The sequence below is a fragment of the Hydractinia symbiolongicarpus genome, chromosome 2 (assembly GCF_029227915.1).
Source record: "Hydractinia symbiolongicarpus strain clone_291-10 chromosome 2, HSymV2.1, whole genome shotgun sequence".
Lineage (NCBI taxonomy): Eukaryota > Metazoa > Cnidaria > Hydrozoa > Anthoathecata > Hydractiniidae > Hydractinia > Hydractinia symbiolongicarpus.
The window spans coordinates 21,621,283-21,646,740 of record NC_079876.1 but is presented as its reverse complement, the minus strand read 5'-3'; the positions used below and the strand labels follow the sequence as shown (position 1 = coordinate 21,646,740).

Sequence of the window (25,458 nt, the reverse complement as noted above, 5' to 3'; positions counted from 1 at the left end):
TACCCGTGAAAGAAATCACTGCATTTCTCTTTTAATCCATGTAATAGATATACATGCATTAAAAAACAAACAATATAGCAGTGTGAATCTTACAATCTGCATTATTATATAAGTGGCAAACAAAATTGAAGGTGTCCAACAACTGTAGTATACTAGTGACATTTAAGCAATAAAGCTACTAAAATTACTTCCTTTTACAATGCGAAAATTATTCAGAAAAACGTTAGCTACATCCCACCCATAAAATTCAAATAAAAATGTATGTTGTAAAATATTTCATTCTGTGAAACAAAAAAAAGCTGATCACTAATTTCTGAACAACCACAGTTAGCAACATGTCAAACACAAATCTCTATCAAAATTGGTTATATCATTGCACAGTCCACCCTGCCAAAGGTTTACGCAAAATGTGAAGAATAAACAGTGAACAACACTTTCAATATTGCATAGTGCCTCTAAACTTTTTATCTTAAATGTACAGAAATGGTTTGCAAGAATAAATTATCAAAACCTTTTTTGATATATTGCAACGGTGCTTTTTTCACCAAGCTTTACACAAAATTTCAAAAAGAACGGTTTGAAAGCCCTAAAGCAATAAAAATCTTGCATTAAATTTCAAATCTCATACATTAGTCCGTTGTGGGTTCTTGCACATTTTTTTTTAAATTGTTTTTATATAATTTTTTGTTATCGTGTCAATCCGGATGTTTTGTTTAAAATGTCAGATATGATATCTCCCTTTATTAATTCATTGGCTGGTTTGGACAATTTGATCAATTTGATCCATTTCATGTTAAATTCAATTTAAAAAAAAATAGCCAGATTCATTTTTTTCTTTAAATTTATTCTTGTGAAATATTGGGACCAAAAAAATTCGGCTTCGCAAAAAATTTTGATTAAGGACGTTTTAACGCCCCTGCTACCCACAACCTGAAAATGGTTTATTTCGAGTCGACGGGATAACGGCAAGTTTGTTTCGAGGGTTTTTACCCTGATCGGCACACGCTTATTTAAGAACTAATAATAGTATTTTCTCTGTCGCAGATGGCGCCGTCCTTGTTTCGTAAAGTCGCTAATGAGAAAATAATTAAAAAACATCTTAGGTTGCTACAGCTTGGATTTCATGTCTTCAAACTTTGGTGTTTGCTTTTGCAGACTACTCTGGCCCGCAATTAATAAATCTTTACTTTGTAACAGTCCCATATTCCACGAACACTACAATATAAAAGAATAAAAAAGGAATGAAGTACAAAAAATATATTAAAGCAATAAGGCCAATACTGCCAGAACTGTCCACATAAGCTTCATTTATGTGTAATATTCGCGATATATTCGTTTCGAAGATTACCTGAATAACTCCCCCGAGTTGTTTCATTTGATACAGACTCATTCGGTTGCTTAAAGCACACAAAGACATTACTTAATTTCAGATACGTTAAAGGCGATTTTATTTACTATTTTCAAATTCTAAAATGACCCAAAAAAATCTAAACACAAAAATGGACTATGAATCTTGCGCTTTGATAAACTCACTTAGCAAAAAAAACAAAAAAAAAACACCTTATCACTGAACGTTAATAAAAAATTATTGCTCTTCTCTCTTTTGATGTTGTATCCTATCTCAGGTGACGAATAAGGCGACGAATTAGTTGGTCCAATTAATATTTTAAAAAAAAATTTCTCAAGAGGCCATCAGCGATTTTAATCGACTACACGCTTTTTTTATAAGTATGTCAGAATCCCAACCAGCTGGACATTATTTTTATTTGTTTAGAACAATATTCTTATAAAAAAAGGTGTATTTGACAAAGTATAAGATATTTTCGCGATATTGTGCTGCTAAATCAATTTAGCGCTAGAAAAAGTCTCGTATCTAGCGGTATCAGCGATGCAACCGCATTTATTGCGTCATGTTTTGAAGAAAAACAGAGGGGAATTATTAAAATAGAGAATTATTAAACGGACTGTGATAAAACTTAATCTTACAAAAAAAAGCGTTTCACTAATATGATTTTCTGTTTTTTGTCCTAGTGACCATTAGATTCAAATTCGGAATTTCAGTCCAGGAAAAAAATCATTTCACCTTGCTTTAAAACAAGTTAATTCTCAGAATTAATTTTACACTGAAGATAGCAAGATAGCATTAGTTGAAGACAATAGGTCTTTTCTGACAAACAGCGGAAACCAAGAATCTGTACAGCCGTAAGCATTTTATTAGTCTTTTATCGTTTTGACAGGTTTTTAGTAGGCTTTCTTTTTTCAACCTATATCAATAATGCGCTTAAATAAATTCTACGCAAGATTTTGATTTTAAAGATTGTATGTTAATTGCTCGCTCTAGCATAAAAGGTAGTCCAACTTACAATATAGTCGAGTCCTTCATCAACAGTGTGATCACGGGCGTAATTTAGTTGCAGCTTGGTGGCTCCTATTGCAACGGGACTTTTAGAACTAATTTCTACAGCAAGTTCTACAGCACGATGTATCATTGTCTTTTTGTCATTATAAACACGGCTAAAAAAAAAAACATTAAGAACTAAAAAAGAATCCGTCGAGTGAAATTAGTTACTCTCTAGTGCCTAATAAACGTAGTGCAAACCTTAGAACTCGTTTGCTTATCAAAAAATCATGTTTAGTGGAACGTCCCTTAAGCAGCGAAAAGAACATTTTTGTCCCCTGTAGAGAGGCTGTAATGTAAAGTGTTTTTTTTAGGAATTAGTCTGTGGGAAATCAAACTGTCCGTCTTAGTGTTATAGTTGGCTTGTTATTGGCTTAGGAGAGGTTCCGCTGTATTACATATCGAATTGGAAACATTTTTTTAATTTATGTGTCATAGCCGGCAAAAAATAAACAATGAAGGAGTAAAAGGATCTACTCAAAATAACGTCATGTAGTGTTCCTGTAAGTTTGCTTACCTAACAAAACCAGCTGTCAGTGCTTCATCTGAGAACAACTTTCTGGCCGTGTATGCCAGTTCTCGAACTAAGCTGAATAGTGAGTAAAAGTATTTACATGCAATAAATTGGGTAAAAAGGAAAAGCAATGAATCGCAAACAGTTCTATTATTTCAACCGCTGTACATACGACACAGCAAAAAACTTCAGAGAGAGGATGTTGATATTGTTTGGCAGCAACAACAGCAGCAAAAACAAAAACAAAGAACTAGCCTATGGTTTCCAATGATTTTGGGTAGCCTTTGCAAAGTGCCAATATCTGCTGCCAATGCTAAGTCAATCTCCTAAAATCGAAATAATATTAATTTACGCAAGCATCCGTTGACTTGTAAATAGTAAACGTCAAGCTAGTTATTGTTAAAGCAACTCCTTTAAATAGCTCTTGTAAAGTTGGCAGTACTAAAATAATGACAATGATTCATGAAGGCAATGAATGTAAATGAAGGTAAAAGCAAACTCACTTTAATCTCAAACCAACTGTCATACGTACACAACCGCATATCACAAGAACACGCCAAATCCACACCTCCACCTATGCATGCAGAATGCATCGCCGCAATTACTGGTTTAGGGCATTTTTCAATAACAGTGAAAGATTCCTGCAATTCGCTGATCAATCGTCTTAACTGAAAAGATCTGCGTCCAACGTCCTCATCACTTTCTGTCATCAACATAGGCATAAACTCCATAATGTCCAAACCTTAAAGGCAGCAACATTGTAGAGAGGACCAGGACCAGGACCAGGACAATTTCATTGTTCTTGTCATTGTTTTTATTTGTCAGTCAGTAGGTCTCTTTTAAAATTGTTCTACTTAATTACACAAAATACAATTGTGATAAAAAAAATCAGTTTTTGAAGTGGCAAATAATAGAAAATTTGAAGGCTGCTTAAGAAGTATCCACGAATTTTGATGTCTTTAAAGAAAGCTTGTACTTGTTCATGCGAACAATTTAATAAGAATAAAATGGCTGAAATGGCTGACAAATAAGAACAACATACGAAAAATGACAAAGCTGAAATTTACTAATTATCTCTTCTTCCTTGAAAAAAGATCACTACTCAGTTATAATTCAGAGTTGTTATAAAGAAAAGTATAGTAAGGGTACTTAAAAAGTGGAAAGACAAAGTAATCCCGAAAAAAAAGAAGGATACTTTGTTCCTATTCTGTTGTAACGAAAAGTTTATAAGGCAAAGCCACGAACATTAAAAGTTTATAACGCAGTCAAGAAATTTTTCTACAGAATTTATTGTGACATATATCAAATTAAACAACATACATTATCCATCTTGCCATCAAAAAGGTGTGTTTGAAGCAAAAGAGCCAACTGGTTCATAACACAACTAACAAAAATATTTTTAAGTCTTGACCTCTATTGGGTAATGTGAAACAAGGTGCAACTACAATACATTCCAAATGGCAACACAAATTCTGTTGTTTAATTAACACCTGGACAAACCAAAATGGTCTATGCTACTTGGGCTGTGACCGCAAAGCAAGCTGGCTTTACAGCCTATTGAATGACTCTGACCAATATCCCGTTTACCATATCAATTTTGCCTTACATAAAAATGAGACGGTATTCTCGAAAACGAGGCAAGTATTATTCGGCATTTTGTCTGGATTGTATTGAGAATTTTGTTTGGAGGAAAGAAATTAAAGTTGATTGACTTTACTTTGGGAGCTATTTATTAATTAAAATATGGATCTACTTAAGTCTGTACTTCCCGAGGGAAAGCATGTTAGTTGTTTGGAAGATCTGGGTGGATTTAGCTTTAAAGAATTGAAGAAAATACTGTCTTCTTATAAGGAAAAATTATGAGGTGTTAAAGTTGACTTATTCTCAGAGTATATGCTTTCTGTTAAAATGCTTGGCTCCAGATGTTACAGAATTATCTTCCTCAGAGGCTTTGGATACTGACGTTATATTTTACGACATGATGTTAAAAGGTTGGTTGTGGAATATTGCCACGGAGCACAAGTCTTAGATCATTTCATCAAGTTGTATGAATATCCTAGCAAAAATACAAACGCATCTTACTGAAAAGTACATTCTAACAAACGTTGAAGGCTTTTCAGTTTTTTATGGAAGTTTCATTAAAAAGTTTAAGGTTACATTTTCTGGTGAATTTTGTTTATTGAATATGCGCATGAAAGCATCAATGAAATACATATCGTTCCATTAAATTAAATAAAAGCACAGGCGACGTAATATCTATTACATGTTTTTGTCCTGCTGGTACAGGTGTCTCCAACACCTTAGGAAAATGTAATTATGTTGGTGGTGTTTTATTTTCTCTTGAAGATTTCAATAGGAAAGGCACATAGGAGTTTCCACAACCCCTATTAGCATATCAAAACTTGCAGTATGGAATGTTCCTAATGAGTCATCTTCTGAACCTGCTCCTCCTATTGCTAAATTAGTTATTAGAAAAATCAAATTTGGAAACAACAAGAACAACAATTCTGCACTAAAAATTAATTTTTCTGATCCACGTGCGCTGGTGAATCGGTCTGTTAATAAAAATAGACTTTTAAATTTGAAATCAAATTTGGCTTCATGTGTGAAACAAGGCTGTTTTTTTCCCATGACATGGATGCATATTTCTTCTGACCAACCTTAATACAATAATAACCGATTACCCCAGCCTGTACGGCAAAATATCGCCCGAGGTCTAAGTGCCGACCGAGCTTGCGAGGTTGGTGCAATGACTGAATTAGAAAAAGATAAAAAATAAAAGAGTTCGCTTCAGTGTTCTTATAATAATATATTTCACTACTTTCGTTATCACTCAAGATAAAAATTCGAAACAGACCTGTCCAAAAGCAGAAAAAGAAAAAAGTCTATATATAAAAATCCTTGTAAACAAACATTACGATGTTCGACACAGAAGAATGTGTAAAGTTAAATGCGCAACTAAACTTTAGTTATAGCGATTATTAAAGTAAATTTTTCGACTAGCTAGCCAAGAATGACACGGGATTTGACAATTTTTTTTATTGACTGAGTAACTAAAAGCTGAAGGAACGAGTCTGAAAATGAGGGGGAGACATTTTTTATAAATTTTTTGTCCTGTGTTTAGTATTTTTGATAAAACTAGATATCTCATCATCGTTTTTTATGGACAATGTAGCTAGCTAGCTAGCTAGTTAGCTTACTATGTTGAAGAAGCTTTCAGACAAATTTATTGATGTTAATCTGGGTAACCCTAACAGTAAAACTTGATATTGCTGTTGTTTCTTTCCTTTGAAATAGTTTTATCGATAAATGTATTGTAGGAGTTAGATAATCATTTCCAATGCTTTTTTAAACTTGTTTACATATTAAGCTACCATTTTTCTTGATACCGCTCCATATCTGCCCGACAGTAACTGAATAGAAATTAGAAGCAGTGATTTTGTTTCTTCTGTGATGGAACTAACATTCAGAAAGACTTTGATTTTGAGTTGCCTTGTCAATTTTCATAATTTCAGGTTCAGTTTTTTGTTAATTGTCACAGTAAATATTCATCATAACTTTAAAATAAGATTATGTCGTAGTTGTCGTCAAATGCATATAAACTTTCATAGTCTTTATCAGAGTGGAAAATATGTCAGAAAAACATCCTTATATCACTGTCAATAATGTTTTTTAATCGAAATTTCATTCTTGGATGGAATGGGTTACTCATAATCGTACCTGGGGATAAGAGGTAAAGTGTTCTTCGTCGAAATATGGTAAAAGTTTAGCAGAGACCCTCTAAGACAAAAGGTCATGTTAAAAAGGAGTCATCCATACTATTACCCAGGGCAAGGTCAGGTGTTTTGCACAAACTGTTATAGGGTTGACTTTGTTTGGTTTGCTGAGCACATGCAGATTTACATAAAATCCATTGAATTTGAAGAAAATTTATAGACAGATGTATTACCGAAATTACGTTGTTTTTACTGTAGAGCTGTGTTACCAGAAAGAAGAGTTGAAAGTGGTAAAAAATTATACATTCATGGAAACTGGTCAATGAATAAAAATGGCATACTTCAAACGGCTTTTTTTAAAGCCACAAATATCTGCACAATACTTTCTAGAGCTCACACCGAAAAAAAAAAATTTATAAGTTTAAAATAAAATAAGGTAAATTTTTGTATTATATGGCTATAAAAACAGCCGTTTGAATATAAATATGAAGTATGTGCATTTTTATTTAGAGCAAGTGCTACTTGTTTGTTTATTTTTTTTATGTGATATTCAACAAGCGTAAGTTGTATTATTTTACGTTCTTTCTAAATCGTCTGGTTTCACTGTCATGCTCCAACTGGGTCATATTTTCTTGACTGATTTTCCATTCACAATGCTCTTTATCTTTTTACAAAGGTTTCTTTTTAGAAGTATGGTATGTAAGTATGAATCAAATTTGAATGTGTTTCAAGTCTCATAATACGCAAGTGTGATCTAAAGCCTACCCTTAAAGGTTGGGCCTTTGGAAAAGTTTAACCCATGCAGAAGACAAGAGAAAAGGTGGTCGTTGTTTTACTGAGTAAAGATTACCTTTAAGAATAATGTTGAGTTACATTACGCAGGACTTATATTGCCAATATTCGTAAAAAAATTGCTGGAAAACACTTTTTGAAAACCAACACGCAAACCTCTTTTTTGATGTCCTCAGTTCCTTTTTTTCTGGAAAGAGCTCATTTGGAAAGAGATCGAAGCATAAAAGCATGGAAAGGCTAAAATATGACTTTGGAAGTGTTAATGAGAAAATTTTAAGAATAGTTTTTTTTTAGTCGATGAGTTAACGAATGAGTCACAGTGACAACAGACCTGGTCGTATATAGAATAGCTTACATATATATCCGCAAAACCGATTCGTGCTTTGCCTGGGTTTACTTTCTGTATTCTTATACTGGCTTTTGTAGAAGCTTACTCGCTAAAGTGCACACATATTATTTTTGGAAAAACTACCATTTAAAACACTTGCATTATTACCGTATGCTCTAACAACATATAACTTGTCTTTGGAACATTATTTTTTTTTACATCGTGACTTTCACAAACAGCTTCCTTGCATTTCTTTAATTTAAAATTACCATTTGTACGCTATTTAAAATACAATGGTAAGTTATAACGTATTTCATAGACTAAACAATGTGTCAAATGATGAAACAAAGTTTTTCACTTGAAACTTTCGTGTGCATGGTTACACCGATTCAAATTGCTAAAAACATGAACTTTTAAAAGAGTTAAATTTATCAACAAAAACATATCGAATACAGTATACAAATTTACTTAAAGGGAACCCGAGGCATAAAATGATGTTCGACTTATATTATAGAGCTTAAAAAGTTAGCTAACTAGTCTTTTTAAATTTTTTAAAAAGCTCTTTTTGTTCTCAAGATATTCACAATTAAAGAATTTCAGATTTAATTATGCTGCATGAATTATGATGTCACATTTCAGTAATAGCAAAATTAAACATTTTCTTTCATCATTGATATTAGACCTGTTAAGGGGTGTGCATTCAAACTTTATCAATGCATAGATAGTTTAGAGGTTAATAAAAGTAAATGAAATTGATGTTACCTATTCCAATGTTACAATCCTTTGTCTTTGGTGAAACATCATAAATTATCATAAGAAATATTCAATGCAAAAAATATCTGAAAACCATGAAAACCAGGATATGCAATGTTGTGGTTTAACAAGTAATTGTTGCTGTATTATATATGCATAATAAAGAATCTTGTAATAAAATCAAACCTGATGTAAAGTGCTTTCCAGAACCGGACAAAACAATGCAACGTGAATGTGGGTCATCAGTAATTTTCTTGAAACATGCTTGCATATCTCTGCAAGAGAAAATGGAAATTATTAACAACTTAAGAAAATTATACCCTGCTTAACATTAGGGTAATGTTTTTATTAAAGAAACCACCTGTATGTAGAAATATTATATAAAAAGGCATCCCGGTACTAGGTAAATTGCATCCCTGCGTTAGAGATGACCTATTAATTGGTTGTTTGTCAGTAGCGCCACTTAAAAAAGAAAGGAAAAAGGTCTTTTAAATTAATATTTGTAGTGTTAAAACTAATCTTATATACTCATTATTGAAGTTATTTCACCCCATGTTAAGTAGAAAAATCTTTATCTTAGGGCTTTTGATTTATTTAAATCCAAAGAGCTCTTATAAATAGCTTACAAATAATGGTCAGTTATATCAAAATCTTCATTAACTTCATTTTCTTTATCATTGTTGTTTCGACATTTAAGGCATTTACACATGTCGGTACATGTTAAACCATTTCTTTGACACTTTTACCTATTATTGAAGCAGCTTGACTTTCAATAAATGCCAATGGCGCTGGTAAATTATCAGTTAACATTGGTACCAATGCCGAATCTTCATATCCCCAAACATTATTTACTGGTGGTGGAAGCTTTTGAATAGTCATTTTCTTCTAAGGAAGCATTCCCATTCCCATAGATTTTTTTGAAAGACATACATATATATCTGTTCCCTATGACTTTTCGTTGTCTTTCTTAGTAAGTACTAAACTTTATTTCGATTGAAAACTCCATAAATTCAATCAAGCAAGTTTTTAGTTAAGGTGGCAGTAACCCTTTTTTAGCCGTTTAAACAGATGGATTTTTCGGTCGGTGTGTTATCTATAGGAATTTCCTTTGTTATTTCCTTAATTTTTTAATTTGGTAAATCAGCAGAAAAGTGTGCGGAACACTTTTGTTTTTTATATTTTTCTCACAATAGCCTTTTGTTTGTTTTGAAAGAAATCTCATTAGCATATTATTCTGCATCTAAAAATGCCGAACACCTTTTAAAGCTGCATAATTTCTTTCGGGGTGGGGTTATGAAGATCTGAGTTTATTTTTACTTTACGCGTCATCTTTGTTGTTATTAACTTTATTTTATTATTTTGTTTAAAAATAAGTGTTGTGTGATTAATTTAGGTATATATAAAACTTTGATAAGTACGAGACAATGTAAGAGATTTATTATATTAGTAAATTATTGTTTCATAACCTTGAAAAATACGAGTCTGTATTTTCGCATAAAATGAGAACAAACCAAGAAGCAAATTTTTTTTAAAATACTTTTATAATCAAACGATTACTCGATCTTTTCTTCTTTAATTCTCTGGTCGTTCTGTACAGACTGCTCGTTTTGTTCTGTGAAGACTGGTGGTTACCTATTTTAGTCCTTACATTTATAATAACACCAGCTTGTTGACTTAGCGTTGAACATCAAGTTGAGCACTTAATTGCAGGCAGATCATGTTGAAAATTTGTGTGGGGGCTTTTAGGATAGATATATGGTGTGTCGCATATTTGGAGTGCTTACAGTGATAAACCCTATTGGATGTAATTGTGAGAGTCATCGTCCGACTCTTTATCTGAGCTTTCAAGTTATTTTTGTACGTTTAAATTTTTTCAGTTGTTGCAATTATATACTTTTGCAGCTGCAAGACAATAACTGAAGAACCTCAGACCCAAAAGAATATACCTTATTCGGACAAATTATCGCGCGGAGAAATTTTCGCGGTTTTCGCGAATTTTGCCCAAATTCGCGAAATTAAATCCTCGCGAAATATTTGCGAACAGTCAAATCGCGAAATTAAATCCGTGCGAAATACGATTTATTTGACCTCGCGAAATTAAATCCGCGCGAAAATTTGTCCGATTAAGGTATGAAAAACTTCTATTCAAAATCTTGCTGCATTTGAATGATCCCTTTTGAACAGGAAAGTGTGCAAAATCAAATTTGAAGTTTAAAATGTTTGCAAAAATTAAATGAATTGAGAGGGACTTATGTTGCGGGTTGTTTAACTGATGAATTTGAGGATGGGAATTAAAGACAATGTATATTGACATTGTTTTTACCACTATCAGTTACGCCAAGAACATCTGACATCATTTGTTGGTGCTTGTATGATGCAGTACGATACGACTTCAGACTTTCTAAGTTCTTGGTGTTAACCTAGTTAAGACACATGGATTGGATGCAGGTCGTTTTAAGTAGCGGAGAAATGAAAGTTTTCCTAGCTGAATAACTTGCTATGTTTGACCTCCTCTCTTGAAAAGCCGACGCGGTTTTTATTTCACGGGTATTGACTCTTCTGTCATAAATTTACCATTATTTTTTCTTAATTGAAATACCTTACAACCTGAAAGATAGGTCAGTTTTTGTTTGTATTTTCAATGGGTCGATGAGTAATAATGTGTTGGTATATGTAAACAGGGCATTTATATGTCATCCTGTTTCATAACCTCTGGGATTAACGACTTCTTAGTAGGAATAGCTGCTCCCCCCAATTCAGGTTTTTGTGCCCCTCTCCTTGTGCCATTTAAGAAAACAGTACCCGTTTGCGTCTTTTTCTAAATTTAAATTGCCAAACAGCAACTTACGAGACTAATATCTTGCCCTGAACCAAAAGTGCTTTGTAAAGTAAAGGCGAACCAGTCCAACATTTCATCCAACATGCTGGTTTAAGTCACTTTAAAATTTTGAAAAAAATTAAAATTTTCAAAAAAGAAGAAAAAAATCATGTTGGACAATCTTGGATGAAGTTTGATCGCCATCAAACATATCCAACATTTTCGGCAAGTCTCTAACTGAGTTGCGTGAATTTTCATGTTGGATTGGTTTGGTGGTACTTTTCATCCAACATATAAAAATCCCGCGAGTTTCGAACGTTGAATTTTTGAATGGAATGTTTTTAATTTGATGCGTTCCAATAAAAACATTATCATCATTATCCATCCGAAAAATTTCCCTAAATCCGAATCTGTCTTCGATCTCAATTCTTTAATGATATTACTAAAATATCCATTTTGTTCCCTCCTCTTTATTCACTCTCTTGTTTTTCCGCGGGTTGGTTTTTATCGTCTGAATCGACGAGTTGGTTCAGCAACATATAAGCAGCACTGCAGAATCCCTTCTGTCCGCCATTTTTGTTTTTCAGGAATGAATAAACTCTTTATCGTTCGAATGTTTATAAAAGCAGTCCCACAAACCTGAAATTTTGCTTCATCCATCATGCCTTTTTTTATCCAACACGGGAAAAAAATGTTGGATGAAGTGTTGGACTGGTTTGCCCCCGCCTTAACTGGTATACGGATTCAAAAAAAATAATATTTTAAAAAGTTCGTCGACCTCTGATGATTCCAATGGCCTAGTTGCATTGTATTTGTTTCCCTTCCCTTACGTTTTCCATTCATGAAAAATCCCTCAATATATCAAGATCGGTGTCTTTAATTCCTGAAATTTATCCGAACAGTAACTTCATTTTGTTTCATAGACGTCAAGAAACGATTTAATCTATTTACAGGCGTACTTGTGTCGTAGTTGATTTACACTTCTCACTTTGAAGAAAATCAGATATCTCATCGTCAATGTCAATACTGGAAACACAGAAAATGGTAACATTTATACCTATATGGATGTGCACCATTGTTTACTTGTACTTAGCGCTCAGCTCAGAGTATAACAGTTATTTTTGAATTTTCACTGAAACATTTTCCGAAAAATAAAAACAACTTCACAACTGCTTTCGCTGACGCTGTAACAACGAGTTGTAAACTGTGTTTTCATTTCAGCTGAAGCTGTGGGAAAGTTACTTTTTGAAACATATATATCACACCGGAAACACTATAATGATGTGTCACCTCACTCGATTGAAGACATACTGCAGATCTGTACTAAAGCGCTTTACCTGAATGTGTGGCACAGTTTACAGTTCTAATTAATCGCTCTACTGAGTGTTGAATGCCTGGTAACACAGTTACTTGTGACTAAATTTATTGATTCGACCGTTACTTTCAGTATTTTTCTCTGCATTTTACTTAGCTTTTCTCACGCTGAATATGTATGAGGACAAAAACAACACCTTAAATTATCATGGATATCATATTGACCTTTGAGAAGCTATATTCAATCTAGAAACCGTTCATATCACTCAAAATTTTTCCACTGCTATCAAGCCCATTTAAATTTCCTCCTGTTTTAGAACCAACTTAATTACGCATCTCTATATACATAATTAGAGTCCTGAGGGCTGGCGGTTTGAGTTAAAATTAATTATTTTCAGTTTTTAAGGCTGGCTAACAACACTGAAGGACCATCAATAAATAAACAAGACTGACAAATAAGTTATTTCCTTACACACCTAATTTCTTTATATATATTTTTAATGTTATCATTGTTTTCTATTAAAACTGTTGGTTGTTTGCATCTCCTCTACTTTTTATACATTTATGTAGCTTAAAAAGGACATTGTGCACTATAATCCCCCTCCCCCCTAAATAATTTTTTTTAATCTTTAAAGGAGAATTAAGCCTCAAACTTGAATAGCATTATTTCGGTTAACATTATGTTCGTTTTCCAAATTCTGGTCAAAATTTTGAAAAAAAAAAAATTATTTGGATTGATTTTACTGCAAAAGTTATATACCCCCTTCTATGAGCGAACGGTAAGCGCCGTTTAAATTTGCCACGGCTGATTTTGAAGACGGTGATATCGTGACGTATGTTATGCTGAACAAGCATAAGCTTGCGCTGAGCGGAAGCAGCGAGATATGGAAAATTCAAGCTCCTGCTCTGACTCTCCCATTTCAAAAGTAGAATATTCACGTGACTCTAGTGAAACGTCAGAAACAGAAAAGCAGAACTTGAAAAGTGACTTATGAATCTAGTGATAGCGAAGAAGAAGACGAATTGAATTTAAGCAGACTTGAAAATTTGCATTGGTGTACCTGTAAATGTTGCGTTATTTTCAATTCCTTCACTCTTGTGGAATGCAAGTGTTACCAAGAATTTTCCAATTTATTGAACGACAAGTTGAATGATAACAAGTGCATCACGATGCACAAGGATTTCGAAATTTTATGTTTGAACCGCACAGTGTTAGAGACAGCCAGCATATGACATCGACGATACCAGAAAAAATATAATGAACTCTCCACATAACTAAAAAGTAAGTCCTTAAAAAATATGTTTCTCGTAAATATTTGCACAGACCATGTTTCTCATAGTCACACAAAAATAAAACGTTCTTCTTATCCTCTCACTTTTCACTTTATAATCTTACAGGTCCACGCACTATGAAAATACAAACCATCGAAGATTATTTAATTAAATTAAAAATAATGTCATTTATGTAATATTAAATAAAAAAGGAGGAGAGCCCATGTGCCTCAAATAATTTGTTTTAAGGAAGTTTTGATGAATAAATAATTTCTTTCGAATATTTTATCCTGATTTACACTATATAACATAAGCTTTGATTCCGTTGTAGGAAAATAAGGTACACCAGTTACCGACAGTACATGGCCTGGGTACAGTATTATGAAAGGCTTGGAAAAGGATGTTGCGTGGTGTTTCCAGCTTGTGTTGTTTCTTTTCGTAAAATGTTCCGGCAATATTATTTCTTTTTTTAAACAATCTGGGTGAAAATGATTAGCAAAATACAATGTCTTTACCAAATTTTAACGTATTGATGTTCACATCGGCACGGCCTATGTTGTTTATCCATCTCAAACAACGCAAGGTTTCTTCGTTACTGTTTGGTTGAGGAATCATAAAAAAAGACTTCTTCACCTCTCCTTTCCCAGAACCACAAGCTTTACAAGTAGGCATCCTTTTTGGAACAAAGATAACATCAAAAAATCCGCTGTACGTTTGCTTACACTGTGTAAACAACTTTAAAAAATAAGGAGAGATCAAAAAATTGAAATGAGTGTAAAATTAAGTGTAAAAAAAATTTGGGTTTAATTCTCCTTTAAACCAAAAATATTAACATAACATACAATATAAAATAGAGAAATGTGTTATTAACTTACTTAAAGAATTGAGGATTCATAGCATTTCTCTTCCCGGGACGATTTATCTCTACATGCAAAACATGATCCACTGGATTGCTAACCCTCAATGTTTCGAATTGAAAAGCAGAGATATCAGACATTTGTCTTGCTAAAAAACAAATAATAATAACAATATAAAAAACAATTTTACACAATTACTGCAATCAAAGAGATGCAAAGATCCGTAATATGTCGAAGACACAATTTAGAGAATGGAGGACAAGAAGATAACGTCAGACGGACATTTAGCACTTAGTTTTTGATTGGTGAGTCATCCCTGACATATTTAAACTAGTTCTGGGCCCGTGAAAAATCCACAGGTTTGCGGGTAATCAGATTTTCGTTGTCATACATGTTTCTTACATCAGTAAAATACACTTGCTAGAAAAACCAAAACGTTTTTTAGAGCGATAAGAAAAAACACTTGCAAGAAAAACCAAAACTTTGTTTAGCCCGATGAGAAAAACAAATGTTTCTGAGAATAATTAAAACTTTTTTAGCGCGATGTCAAAAATGCGTATATACAAGGCTATAAGTATCTAAACTTTTGAGCTGCATTCGGCCTGTTAAGTAGGACTTAAACCAGTCATAGGCAGCATATTTGACGCCAAACACCATGTATCTTTTTTAAAAAATTTTATGATCAACAGTGTCAAAAGCTTTTTTAAGGTCAATGAGCACAGCACAAACAAAGTTTTGTTGGTCAAACTCTGTAAGAAAAAAATAAGAGACATCGACTACAGCAGTTTATGTGGCAAAGAGTTCTCAAAATCCGGACTGTCTGTCATTTAAGGAAGTTGTGCTTAGAAATAAACTGGGAAATTTGCTAATGCACTAACTTTTCAAAAATTTTTATAGGAATTGGCAGAATGGAAATAGGCCGGTAATTAGTATAAGGTTTTGTTTTATTACCAGTTTAAAAAATAGGCAAGACCCTTTTAGTCTTCCAACTTTAGGTACATAACCAGTAAAAAAAGATTTGTTTAAAAGATATAATAAATAAATACTTAAAACTAACGAACCTGCTTTTAGCAGTCGCGAAACAATTATGTCCAAGCCTGTAGCTTTATGAAGTTTAAGTGAACTAATTACTTTTTTGACACTTTTGGTCTTAAAGCCGCGTGATCGACCTTATTGAAAAAAATTAACATGTACATTTTTTATATTTACTTCAAAGTTCAGACGGAGTTATGACTTTCCTGAAAATTTGAGGATATAAAACCAACTAGAAATGAAAATAATGGTACTTCAATATCTTGAATTTATTGTTTGTTTTTTCCATCCGCCATATTTAACGATCTTGTTGATCTCTTATTCTTGTCTAACAAGCGGGCTGTCGCAAAATGTTCCTGTGAAACCGTAGGTAAACAAACGGCTTTATTTTTAAATGAGCACCGAGATGGAGTTCGATAAAATCGCCATTATGACGCTCACGCTGTTCTTTTTGGCTTGTTTTTCTTTGTAAAACATGGCATCAAAAAGTGGAATGAAATTTTGGTTTTGTTAATTGTCCGGGTTCCTCAGTAATAACACATCATAATAGTAGACAACATTGTATTATGAAATAAATTTATACAACATCCTTCGCATTGGAACGCAATTGTATATTTTGGGCATGGATCGGGATGCCAGGCAATAAGATTAAACAATAACAGGAAAGACAGATACATGTGCAGAAATTTCATCATCTGTACTTCAATGGTACGACAAGCTTGAATGTCTACCACGGTATTTCATAATAATTTCATCATAATGCACTTCAATGGTACGACAAGGTTGAATGTCTCCCATGGCATATCTCATTATTCTCTTTGTCAAAATGCACTTTAATGGTATGACACACTCACAATGACATGTACATCTTGGCTGCACTGCAATTGAGAATGTCTCCCACAGCATTACTTCCTCGTATATCTTATTATTCGCTTCTATTCTTCAACATAAATAATAATATTATGAATTAATAATAGCATACAGTAATAATATCAAGTATTAATATAATCAACAGGCCACACACATGTATCTGTCCAAATTTTTGGCTGACTTAGGAAGCCCGCATCCCCAAATTGTTCCCAAATTGGCACAGGCATAACACAGGAAAATCTTGATGCTTCCATATAATCCACACCGATATATACACAAAAAGAGCAACTCAACTACGAAATGTTAAGTGTTATAAATGTTATATGAACATATAACCCAAAACTTAGGCACGTCTTTTAGGTTAGCCATGTTTAAACACCAACTCTTAAGAACTCTGTCTTAGAGATGTATATATCGCTGGTAACGATCACTGGGCCATCTTCCTATAATCTTAATTGTGGATTCTGGTTTATCACAGGACGCTGCTGCCGATGTGTATTGAGGTCAAGGCTGTCAATAACACTAATTTTTAAAAAAGAACAAACCAATTTCCTTGTGATGAATTTTATCGTGGATAGGACAAGCCAGGGACCACAATGGGTACCTCTGTACACAAGATACTGGGAGAACGCTGCCACTGGGCACATGCTACCGCCAATTCGCCCAAAACGAATTTTAAATGTTTTCCGAAAGGGGTCAGTCTTGGAACTTTTAATTGTTATGTTAAGGGTACCTTTACATGAAGAGAGGCAAAAATCAGATGGAGATACATAGGTGAGTTTTTTGAGCAAATGTTGTTTTTGAAGAAACATACTCCAATAATCGTAAAAGGCTAAATATGCAAACAGAACTAGCCATTTCTACATACCTTTCAGAAGGTACAGTCATTAAAATTGCAATAAACACTTGTGGGTTAATTTGAAGAAACTGTTAACGTTAAAAAATATCAAGACAAATTAATTTTGCGAACAAATTAGACCAAACACACTGGGGTCGTCTACAAATTTCGTATGATATTTTATACGAATACATACGAATTTAATTGCTTTTAATTCGTATAAAAATCGTATACAATTCGTATAGTGTTAAATAATACGAATTTTATACGATTTTGATACGAATTGTCATACGAATTATATTCTCTTTTATACGATTTTGATACGAATTGTCATACGAACTATATTCTCTTTTATATGAATTTTCATACGAATTTTCATACGAATTATACTCTTTTATTTATACGAATTGTCATACGAATTATATTCTCTTTTATACGAATTTTCGTTTTAAAACTTTTAAAATGCGATCTAGAAAAACATTTCTATCGCTGCTTTTCGTTTTTAAACTTTTAAAATACGACCTAAAAAACATTTCTATCGCCGTTTTTTGTTTTTAAACTTTTAAAATGCGATCTAAAAAAACATTTCCATCGCCGTTTTTTGTTTTTAAACTTTTAAAATGCGATCTAAAAAAACATTTCCATCGCCGTTTTTCGTTTTTAAACTTTTAAAATGCGATCTAAAAAAGCTTTTCTATAGTGGTTTTTCGTTTTTAAACCTTTAAAATGTGATCTAAAAAAACATTTCTATTGCCGTTTTTCGTTTTTAAACTTTTAAAATGCGATCTAAAAAAACATTTCTATCGCCGTTTTTCGTTCATAAACTTTCTATCAAAATTAAAGTTTCAATCTTTGTTAAAATATAATAATTTCTATTACTTAAAAGCTTTATTTAACCCGCGCAACCAACAATGCCTTCTCGCTAGTTTATTTAGTTTCCACGCAAAACTTCTATTTAATAAAACTATTAAACAATGGCACGCTGTGTCTCATTGATATAGTTGATAACATTTGCAAATATGCTATCGGGAATAGTTATGTTAACACTATTTAACAATAGTTACGCACAGTTATAATAAGCTATTTTTTCTTCAATAATCCTTTGTTTATTACGCGCAAGTTAATGACTTACAAGACTCGCAAGATAATTAATAAGAAAAAGGTGTGAAGCTTGAGCGTACGCGTACGCTTACATCTGGACTGTACTATATAAGATATTTTTTAAAAAAACCCATACGCATCTAATTATAAAAACTCAAACGAATTTTATTTTAAAACTCATATACGAATTTAATACAATGTCAAACGATTTTTTTTAAAAACCATACGCATCTAATTAAAATCTCATACGAATTTTTTGTTAAACTCGTACGAATTTAACTCATACGAATATAATTTAAAACTTATACGAATTTATCTCATACGAATTTTTTTAAACTCATACGAATTTAATTAAAACTCATACAAATTTAATTTAAAACTCATACGAATTTAATTAAAACTCATACGAATTTAATTTAAAACTCATACGAATTTAATTTAAAACTCATACGAATTTACCTTTTACGAATTTAAAACTCATACGAATTTAATTAAAACTCATACGAACTTAATTAAAACTCATACGAATTTAATTAAAAACTCATACGAATTTTATACGATTTTAGAAAAATTTCATACGAATTTAATTACTTTATGGCAAAAGAAAATTCGTATAGCATATACGAATTTTTTTGATACGAATTGCTACTAATTTTGTAGAGCCCTTACATTCCATGGCCTGTTGATCTTATTAACATTGGCAATATTAGTACACCAATTTTCTAAAAACTTGTGACTTATGTGAATATATCTGCAATAACAGCCGCTTGAACAACCTTAGCACTGCATTTTAGAAATAAATTAAGCATGGCACTGAAATATTTCCAGGTTACAAATTCACTGCTTTGCAGAATAAACCAGGGACCAGGGTGCGACCTTAAAATGACAAGTAATGAGCAAATACATTCATGGGACAAAGGCGTCCACAAATCCTAGCTAAATGGATCTTAAAGCCGGCTCAAAGTGGATTGATTGTTGAACTTTTGATGTTAATGTAAGGAATGTTATTGTCCTTTAAACTAAAATATATACCATTTCTGTTTGGTAGGAAAGATATACTCTGATACTCGCAATAGGCCAAAAATGCCATTAATTCTAAGTAATGCCACATAGCCTTATCAAACTTTCTTGCATACCACACATAGTCTATTCATATTTGTTAGGACCCTTAATAACACTCTCATATTGGACCCCAGCGAGATAGACTTTAATGGTTTTATATTTTGTCATCGACGCAAGGTGGGTAGCAAAGAGTTAAAAGTTAATTCCTGCAGTGGAAATAAAGGTGTTGACAATTATAGCAGACTCTTTTGTTTGCACGGCAACCAGAGCTATTAAGTTATTCTGGTGTTTGCTAAAAGTGCTGAGTTAAATTTCAATTGACCAGTAAGAGTTCTGACTTTGCTGGATAAAGTGGTGTGGGATTTATAAACAAAAATAATTACAAGCAAGAGTTTAAAAATTGCCGAACAATATCATTTTAACTGTTTGTCACATCACTTATGATCAATACTTACGTAAAATTGTTTGTAAATCTAGGTTCTGTGTCTTCATTGTACTGATATATATACTACAAGCTTTATGTAAAATATTTAGACATTAGAGTAGTTCACAACATGTATATATCAATTAAAATAAATGTGAGATTTTATTAAATTTGTAGTTACTATACTATATTTAAAATACAATGAACGTCACAAGTCATGGAACAAGAATGGCCTAATCTAACAATTTTGGTAAAAGAAGCATCAAAGGTGGAATGTCAACATGATAAATGTTTAACATACATTTCCTTTCTTTTAGAGAACCCCTTTTCACATGGATAATAAAATTCCCGAAAATGGAAAGTCTGACCATATTTATACCCCCATTACTGTGCATCTAAAACCATGTCTAAAAATTATTTCCTGATTTTCACTCACAACATTTATATGATTATAACAAAATTATGTGATAATTGCAAAACAAAATTTATATTTATTATTGTCACAATTGAGTAAACGCTATAAAGTCTAGCAAAAGAAAGACCAGATCACACAAATTTTGGTAAAGCATAATAAAGTTAACATGATTTTCCTTAATTTTAAAGAAACCTTCTTGCTACCATAGATGTTGGCTAATACAAATATTATTACAAGGAAGGCCTGTCTATTTTCATACCCCTAAACACTCAACGTTCAAGGCCCTGTCAATAAGCTTATTTCCTGATTTTAAAACACTCAATAAATCTGTTCTAAATTGACAAAAAGTCATGCACTTATAGGCACAAGAGTAGCCTGATTGGACACAAAATTTGCATCCAGCATCGATGTTTATTAATGTTCCCTGAAATGTTTCTTGAAATTTCTAATTATTGTTTAGATTAAGTATCTTGGGAGCTAAACTCCTTTTTTTAAGAGGCTTTTGACATGAGAAACCATCATAATGGCAACATCTTTGACTTGTTTGCAGATACTTAAATTGATTTTAAGCTATTTAGTTAAAAAGAATGTTTGTTGAAAGTTTCATTTCTCTGAGAATTATGTTCCTTAACAATTCAGCCTGGTAATGTTTCTTAAATGTTTCTAAGTTTTGCTGAATTTGAACCTAAGTATCTTTACTAATAAATGTCATGCTTATATAAATGTATAATATAAGAGTTGACCTAGACCTAAGTGTCGACCTAGAAATAAACCAAAATGAGCCACAACAACGTATAAGTTTGCCTGTTAAATAAGGATCTAATAATAATACCTAATAGTAATCCTGCCTACATATCGCGACTCAATGTTGGCCTTTGTAGTCCTTACTACTATTACTTAGCATTAACAATTGTAAAAAGATTAAATAGAAACACAGGGTCCAAAGTTAAACCTATCCTACTTGCATAAAATCCATAATGGCTACTAGAATTGCATAACTAATTTGGATAACTAAGCTTACTACTTCAAAATGCCTTAGACAGGCCTATCAATAAGAAAATAACACCAGAGCAATAAATCGCTCCCCCAAGGTTACAATAATTTAAACTGGGGGAGCAATCTGAATAAATAGAATAAGATTATAAACGCATATTTTATCACGAATCTTTTTTATTTATTTTATTTTATCTTTTTTTATATATTTGGTTCTTTCTTATGGTAAATAATAAGAAAAATAACATTGATTTTTATGTGAGTAAAATTAATATTATTCAGCCAAAAAAAACTTTTTTTTGGAATTGGGGGAGCAATTATTGGCTTAGCTAGTTTCTCATTTCTCAGAATTGGGCGAGCCTTTGCGTGAGCAAGAGCAATCGCTCTCCCCTTATTCATAGGCCTGCTTAGATATTTTTTAGATATTTTATTTATTTATCAATAGCAGTTATATACAATTAAAATAAAAATTAAATATAAAGAAAAAGAAAATAAATATAATAATTGGTCAGGGTAACAAAATTAAAATATATAATGCTATTCAAGGAGACCATACCTAATAGCATGGAGCTAAGGCAAAGGGTATGGCCACCCTTGGACAAGTACAGTAAACGATATGAGACGCACAAAACAACACACACATAATAGTGGGTCAAATGATAAACAACCATGCGAGAAACAAATGGTCGAGTCTGACAATTCAGGAAGGATTAGTAAGAGGAAACAAAGTACTTTTTTAGATCACTTCTAAGATTAAAATAATCAAGGGAAACAAATTTTCTAGTCATTAAAGACTGCAACTTATTCCAGGAAGTAATGACATTAAATCTAATTTAGTTCTTACCAAAATAAACAGTATAAAGGTAGGGAGATTGAGCAAACCAATCTTCTCTGCCCAAGTGCCTTGAGCATGGGTGAACCGCAAATGTATTAAGGATAAAAGCAGGCAATTTTTCATGAAATAGTTTATGTAAAAATAGAATATTGTGACATTGGACAATATCAGGAAATTTGAGGAGCTTCAGATTACCATACAGGATGATGCTCTTTGAGATTCAAAAGACATGAGTCGAATAGCAAAATTTGAATGAAAATGTGAATGAAAAATGGCATAGTAAACTAGAATAAGAACATTTATAGGCACTAAGTGACGAAGTTTTACTGTGCTAATCAGATTATTCAGAAAGAAGTGTGCTATTAATGCTATCCTAGGGCCCACAGTTGCAAGACATGGCCTTTGCCTTGTATATTTTAAAAGTGCCATTGCCTTAATTCTCCTAACATAAATATGTGGTAAATATTATAAAAATAACCTGGCTACATGCAATGTCTCTTTTGATGAAGTATACAAACCTTTTCATCTGATGCCTCCTTGTGCAATATAATCCAATATAGATAGAAGGATGATGACTAGATAGATAGGTTTGCCTTCCCAACTGCTGCTTGAGATTGTTGCTTTAAGTAGGTAGATACTTGTAGGTATCTAACTGTAAGCTTAGAGTAATCTTTAGCTTTAACTGGTTGTTTACACAGCCAAACTTAAAATGGACAATGTACAGGTATTTATTAGCCTGTCCTAATAAGTGAGGCATCTTAAAGCAGGTAGGCGAGGCAAGTCTCCTATCCTGTATTGGCCAATATTGTTTCAAATAAAGTTCCCTAAGAACATTAGTAAGTATGAGGTAACAGAGACATTACTGCAGTCACCACAATTAACATGAGCTAAATGTTCATTTAGCTCCATTTTGAAAAAGTGGCAGCGCGTAAAAACATCCGTATCACTTTCTTCACTTAGATTTAATTTTCTTCTATTCTATTCGCCATTGTTTTTGGAGACCAGACAAAACAAAACAGAAAGAAAAAATCCCAGCATTGCCTCATGGTTATTTTAATTATGATAATTAATGCTTATCACGCACTTTCTTTTTTTATTAGCATGACCGGGATTATTGCATATTATATGTGTGTGTGTGTCAATTTTCTTCGTCCTATTATTATTATTATTTTTACCCGTTGGTTTGTATGGGGAAAATGGAATAGTATTTTCCCTCCCTATACACTTTACCCTTGTTACTCCCCCATTTGGTGGCCTTCATGTTACTATTAGCTTCGCTATAGTGTTGGTCCCCAGCCATTGAATATAACTATATGTAACTATTTATATAACGGATTATACTTACTGTAATTTCAACTTTTCTATAGCAAATAAATAAATTGAATTGAAAATAAGCCAAAAAACCCAACGGGGGAGAATGCTCATTGTGATAGTTGAAGATAGTTGAAGCACTATGAAGATAAATAAATTTAGAGCATGAAAGGGGAAATTCTGAAAATTTAGGTATTCTAATTGTCTAGATTTGATAAGGTCTCCATAAGAAAACGACTAACTGTTTGAACAAGGGAAAATAATCAAAAAATAAGACAGCTAGCGAGGCGAAGCTGTCTTCAGAAACAACAACAAGAAGTGGTCAGTGTTGCAAAGAAGTCTGATTTCAGTAAGTTAAAACATTTATATAAATAGTAAGGAATATAACACAGAAACTTCGATTAATTCATCTGATTAATCATGTTCGGAACTTTGTTGATAAATTTAAAAAAAGCATTACGATGGAAACACAGCTACAGACACTCTCCCTCATTCATTATTTGTTTTGCAGTGGCATGAATCCAGCAACCATGTGATCGATTTTGCCGTGCGTTTATTATGGCATGATTCCTGCAATGAAATGCAATGGCGGTTCTGTAGGCGAAGAGAAATTGGGGTGAGTTTGTTATTTCTATGAAACATTTGAACATGTTCTGGTTGTTAGTTTTCAAAAAAATTTTCGGGGTAATGTTTTCTTATGTATATCTTTCAATTTTTACAATAAAATAGGCACCTCAAAAAATTTGCCCACAGGGTGATTATGCGCCTTTAATAGGAGTCCATCAAATTTTGTGTCTGCTAACAGGTGGAATAACATTTAGTGGCAGAAGAAAATTTTGAGGCTAGTTTGGCACAAACACTGACAAAAAATGAATTAAATGTGTTTGAAATTTCTTTTGGGTGAGATGTTTTTGTACCATCGTTTTGGACTACTCATTTTATTGACGTAGTATTGCCGGACTTATTAGGAACCAGTTTTTTTAGGGTTTTCCAAAGTTGTTTAATACTTCAGCATCTCAGTTTTTCTAATGGATTCCAGCGTGACGTCATTTGTTTACTTATCAGCGGTAAGCTCTTTGGCTCTGGCATTTGCGTAGCAGGAAAAAAGATGCTAGGATTTGGGGAAAAGAGGTCTTCTACTGTGGATTTCTTTTCACAGAAACATCATGGAGGTTATAAATTATTATCGGGTGTAGATTAATGCCTTCTGATTTATTTGAATTCATTTAAAGTCCTAAGAATGTTTTTGCGTGGAAAAATAGACTAACAATAACTTTGCTTTACCTAGTGCCCCTATCTTTTTTCCTGCCATGCAAATGCCAAAGCCGAAAGGGCTTACTGCTAAAAATGTAAACAACGGAATTCATAATGATGTTCACAATTATTAAACCTTCTAAGTCAAAATTCTTAAGAACTGATCAAGATTTTTAAAAATATAAAAAGATTCACAGACAACTTTTAAAGCTCTTTCATATAAAGCCACCTTGTTTACCTTAGCAGGAGGAAAGCTATCAATTGAATTGCTAGCTAGTTAGCTGGCTAAGCTAGCTAGCTAGCTATTATTTTAAAATTGAATTTATATATATAAATATTAAATTTACTTTCTCCATCGCCACCATCAAACACATTAAGCTAAACAGCTATATTTGAATTTAGCCTGAGATTTACCTTTCCACTTGCCTCTTGCCACAAAGTCTGTTACTCTTGATTTCAGATATGACCTCGGCGCAAGCATTGTTGAAACCGTTGAAAGCTCCCGTTTGACATGAGTGTGACGAGGTCTCGGGCATTTTTAAGTTATATCCCAATTAGGGC

General features: G+C 32.7%; 1 protein-coding gene across 2 annotated transcripts; it reads right to left on the bottom strand.

The window, feature by feature from the left end:
* LOC130630181 (delta(3,5)-Delta(2,4)-dienoyl-CoA isomerase, mitochondrial-like) lies at positions 1 to 25,458 on the bottom strand. 2 transcript variants are annotated; one of them, XM_057443578.1, is made up of 8 exons: positions 25,312 to 25,458; positions 14,781 to 14,910; positions 8,688 to 8,776; positions 3,416 to 3,654; positions 3,168 to 3,238; positions 2,916 to 2,987; positions 2,364 to 2,514; positions 1 to 1,215 (listed from the first exon to the last, which is right to left on the bottom strand). In XM_057443578.1, the coding sequence occupies exons 1-8, from the start codon at positions 25,376 to 25,378 to the stop codon at positions 1,108 to 1,110; spliced, it is 927 nt and encodes a 308-aa protein (XP_057299561.1). In that variant the 5' UTR covers positions 25,379 to 25,458; the 3' UTR covers positions 1 to 1,107. The 2 variants fall into 2 exon arrangements, with proteins under 2 accessions (XP_057299561.1, XP_057299562.1); XM_057443579.1 differs by lacking the exon at positions 25,312 to 25,458 and adding an exon at positions 16,049 to 16,711.